This window comes from Penaeus monodon, chromosome 22 (genome assembly GCF_015228065.2).
Source record: "Penaeus monodon isolate SGIC_2016 chromosome 22, NSTDA_Pmon_1, whole genome shotgun sequence".
NCBI classification, from domain to species: Eukaryota; Metazoa; Arthropoda; class Malacostraca; order Decapoda; family Penaeidae; genus Penaeus; species Penaeus monodon.
In genome coordinates this window covers 43,699,327-43,704,135 of record NC_051407.1, presented here as the reverse complement: position 1 = coordinate 43,704,135, position 4,809 = coordinate 43,699,327, and the positions used below count along the sequence as shown (strand labels likewise).

At 37.3% G+C, this 4,809-nt stretch overlaps 2 protein-coding genes across 2 annotated transcripts in view; both read left to right on the top strand.

The window, feature by feature from the left end:
* Positions 1-251: 251 nt before the first annotated feature.
* On the top strand, positions 252-3,705 carry LOC119587453 (transcriptional regulator ATRX-like). The gene is made up of 2 exons (XM_037936181.1): positions 252-2,356; positions 2,442-3,705. Exons 1-2 carry the CDS (start codon positions 252-254, stop codon positions 3,703-3,705), a joined length of 3,369 nt encoding a protein of 1,122 aa, XP_037792109.1.
* Positions 3,543-4,809, top strand: part of LOC119587452 (mediator of DNA damage checkpoint protein 1-like) — a gene marked incomplete in the record, with an annotated part of 12,774 nt that continues 11,507 nt past the window's right edge. The window contains 1 exon segment of the mRNA XM_037936180.1: positions 3,543-4,809. Coding sequence (XP_037792108.1) covers positions 3,720-4,809 — 1,090 coding nt within the window.

Genomic DNA, 4,809 nt, shown 5'->3' with positions numbered 1-4,809 from the left:
GAAATAGATATGTTGTAGTAGTGTGCAGTAAGATAATAATCTAATTGATTAAGATAATTTTAGATTGAGTCTGGTGTTGTGGATGAGGTGTTTTTTGTCTTTTTTTTTTAAAAAAATATTGCAACTCAGATTTGGTCAATTTGTTTCAATTAGATACAGAGGATGACATTCCCACCCAAGTATTTGACAGTCCCAAGGATGTTAAAGAGAAGAATGATACTGCCAAAGAGCTGGAATCAAAAACACCTGCAATGAATACTGAAGGGGACAGAAATGTCCATGCAAATGACAACAGTGGTGAAAATACTGACACTGAAGAAGATATATTTAATCAGCCCACTCAGGCTTTTACTCATATAGACAAATCTCCAAACAAAATATTAGGAAAAGAAATAGTTACAATATCATCCTCTGTAGATAATTTTAAAGACAATAGTGATGAAAATACTGATAGTGAGGAAGATATTTTTAACCAGCCCACTCAGGCTTTTTCCAAATTTAATCCATCTCCAAAGTTGCTGAAACAAAAAGGCAGTCAGTTATCATCATCTGTTCAGGGAGATCCTGATAATACTCAGGACATAATGGAAGCCTTTGAAATGGTTCCAGTGAAATCTGATCCTGAAAATTCTGATTCTGATGATGAATCGTTGATTGCAACCCAGCCATTTCAAGTGAGAGGGAGCCCAGCAAAAGCCAAACATCAAAATGATGATGATTATGTTCCCACCCAACTTTTCCTGGAAGATGATGATGAGATAGTGTTTAAAAAACCTTTTACAGTTGCTCCTAAGTTTAGAAAAAGTTATCCTAGTGTTGCAATTTCAAATGATGATATTTCAGATGAATTATTCAATGATGACAACCAGGATGTGCTAGATACTCCAACCCAAGCTTTTGTTGCTGATGATAAAGATGCTTTAGAAGCTCCAACCCAAGCTTTTGCTGGTGATGATAAAGATGCTTTAGAAGCTCCAACCCAAGCTTTTGCTGGTGATGATAAAGATGCTTTAGAAGCTCCAACCCAAGCTTTTGCTGGTGATGATAAAGTTTCTTCAAAAGTTCCAACCCAAGCTTTTTATAATGATCAGGTCCCTTCAGAAGCTCCAACTCAAGCTTTTGATGACCTTCCTCCAACCCAAAAATTTGACCCAAAACAAGAAGGTGTGAGCAAAGAAAAGGAGCCAGAAGCCAAATTAGAGGGAGCTGACAGTGATAGTGATGTAGATGACTACTTTAATCAACCAACTCAGCCATTTTTAGCAAAAGAAAATACTGATAGATCACTCTTGGAAAGACCAACACAGTGTTTTCGTGCGACTCCTCAAAAAAATATAACAAAATATGAGAATGATGAAATAGATGACATTTTTAATGAACCAACTCAAGCTTTTGCTGAAACCAAGCATAGGATAGACACTGATTCTGATGCGCCGACTCAGCTATTTGGCAATAAATCTGAAGACGTAGAAGCACTAAGTGAAGATGAAAGTTTACCACCTACACAGATATTTACTGCACCATCTCCAAATGTGTTGACACCAAAGAGAGATGAACAGGTTGATGATTCTCTTGTGCCCACCCAGCCATTTACATCAAAAGACAGTAGAAATACACCTCAAACCTCTGAAGATACATCAACTCACAGTGAACCAGATGATATAAATGCACCAACCCAAATTTTTCAGGAGCAGGATAGTAATGAACCACCCCAGGTATTTCATGATGAAATTGCTAAAAGTGATGAGAACATTGCTCCAACTCAGGTCTTTCAAAATGATGCGAATGCCATAGATGGAGATTGCAGAGCATCCACACAGTTGTTTATACCTGAAGATAAAACATCCCCCGTTAATAGACCACAAAGAGGCATAAGTGAAATATGGGATAAATTGGATGCAGATGCAACTCAAGACATTAGTCTAAATGTAGATGTTAATATTGATGAAACACGTTTGGCTAATGAGTCGAAAATTCAAGTATTGTCAGAAAGAAAAGAATTGGTAAACAAAGAAGATTATAAGGGATCTGACATGAATAATGATGATGATAACTCCTCCACAGTGTCAGAAAATTTGTTAGAACAAACCACACAACCACATTACCAAGATTGTCTACTTAAGGAAGCTGAGCAAAAGACCAAAGATGAGAACTACTATTCAGATGAAAGCACCGATATGGAAGATGAAATGTTAGCTCCCAAGGATGCTGTGAAAGTTCAAGAAGTGACAAATAATACAAGTATTTTACAAACAAGTAATATGTCTCGCTTAGAATTGAGTTCTGACTCAGATATCATTCCTGAGGTTAAAGGCACTGTCACTCAGTCACCTAAAAATGAAAAATCTCATCAAGAGTTAGAGGGGCAGAAAGACAAGCCATTGGATTGGGAAAAGGAGCAGACTTATGGAGATAATGGATCTAAACAATCCAAAACTCAGAAAGAAGGGGCCAGTGGGAAACCAGGAATACATTTCACGAAGGGTTTCCAAGGTGATTGCTTCTGATCCAGTAGTAGCTCTAAAGTCAGTAGGTAAGGCAGCTAAATACAGCCAGTCTACACAAGATTCTATCTGTGTAGAAGACGTCAAAATTTACTCTTCAGATAGTGATGACAGTGATAGTATGGATAGTAGGACTTGCAAATCAGTGTCAAAAAAGGTAAAAAAGGTTGCAGAAATTTTGAGTGACAGTGAAACTGATGATGATGTAGGTAATGTTTCACAAAGGTTATTTGAGTTGTCTCAGGAAGATGAAGTTGATAAAGGAATAGGAAAACAGACTAGTAATGAAGACAAATTTGAGGAGGAATACCATCATAACACAAAAGGAAGAGGCAAAACAGAGAAACAAGACAAACAGATCCATACATGGCAATGTCAAAAGACTGTAAAAGACACTGTAGAAAACATGACCAAAGATAATGAACAAAACATCCAAAAGGAAGATAAAAAGGAAACTCCAGTAAAGAGCAAAATAAACACAAGAAAAAACTTTCTGAAGCAGATCCAAAGTCCCATTGAGTCTCACAGTAAAAATGATATTAGGAATATGATAAAAAAAAAGGAAATTGTTGAAAAGTCAGATAAATGTAAAGAGGTTGGTGCAGAAGAGACAAAATGTAATAGAACAACAAGGGAAAGAAGACAGGATAAGAATGAGAGCTTAGATTTAAACTCTGGCACAGAGCAGAAGACAAAGATTGGAAGAATAAGGAGAGAACCCAGAAAATTTTCTCCAGATAGAGATTTAATGGTTGCAGAAACATCATCTGCTTCTGTTATATCAAAAGGAAAAATATTAAACATCTCCAAAAACATGAAAGAAGATGTAGGTGTTCGTCTGTCAAAGAGAACACGATCGTCAACACCATTCCCTTTGAAAAGAGATTATGGTAAAAATGAAGAAGTGACAACAGTTTCTTCATCAGCAAGACTAGGGAACAGTTCAGACACTGATCCAAACAGAGTGGACTCTCCAAAAAAAGGACTTCAGCAATCAGTTCCACAGACAAAGGAAATTCAGCCTAAGAGAGTAGGTATTTTGCAAGGAAAAGACAGTGGAGAAATTGTAGTTAAGCAAGTAAGAAAAGATCCAGGAGAAAGAGAACGAAGATCAGCATCTAAAACTTTAAAGGAACCAAAAGTAGAAGAACAAGTTCATCAAAGCAATTTAGAAACTGAGAATTTAATACTGAAAGTGTAGCTCATGAAAAAAAAATGGAAGTACAGAGAAAGACAACAAGGGCACTAACAAAGAATCTGGTTACATTAGCTGAGGAACAAAGTTTGGCACCTGTCAGAAGAGGCCGCAGATCCACAAACAATATCCCAAAGGAAGGTAAAACAGAAAAAGCAAGTGAATCAAACAGGGAATCAGGAGTTACTGTTGCTGACACTGTACATAAGGAAGAGAATGTGCATTCTCATAGAAGGCAAAGCAAATCATCATATGGTAGGCCAAAAGGGAATAGGAACGTAAGCACTAATCAGATAATCAAACAGGAGACAGAAGAAAAAATAATAATTGGAAAAGAAGAAGACAGTGTTGAACCACGTCGAAGGGGACGTAAATCAGCAATTACCAAGTCAGAGGAAGTCATGACTGATGAAGCAGATGAAGCTGTTAAGCAAAAATCACTAGGATCTGTTGTAGAAAACAACCCAGAAGAATTGACCAAAACAGCAAATCAGAAAATGCAGCAGAAGAGTGTGGAAGACAGCATAGAAGAGCCACCAAAGCAAGAAGTACGACCATCAAGAAGAGGACGTAGATCAGCTGTTCCTAAGTCAAAGGAAAGTAATGCTGAAAATATTTCTGTAACTGAGAATAAGAGTGTAGAAACTGAAAATGAACCCTCTAGGCAAGGGCATAGATCAGCAGTTCAAAAGTCAGTTGAGAGTGGAATTTTGAATCAGGTGAGGGAAACAGAGGATAATGATACAGGAAATGGAATTAAAGAAAAGACAGCTGGTCGACAGAAAAGAGCACGCATATGGGCCATTAGTGAGACAAAGAAAGTTGACGAATCAACAGATTCTGATAGAAAATCTAGCTTGAACTTGACAATTAAATCAATTCAGAAAGCATCTGAAGACACGAATCGTCCTCAGCGTAGAGGAAGAGCAAGTATTGCTACATCACATCCTACCCTAAAAGAGGTTCCTCGGTCTAACAGACAAGTGAGATTGAGTATGATACCTGAGAAGATGGAAGATGAGAATGGTGGACCAAGTAAATCAAAGAGACTAAGAAAGTCACAAAATAAGGAATTAGGAGGATTTAGTTCTGTTGAGGAAAAGATTTCAG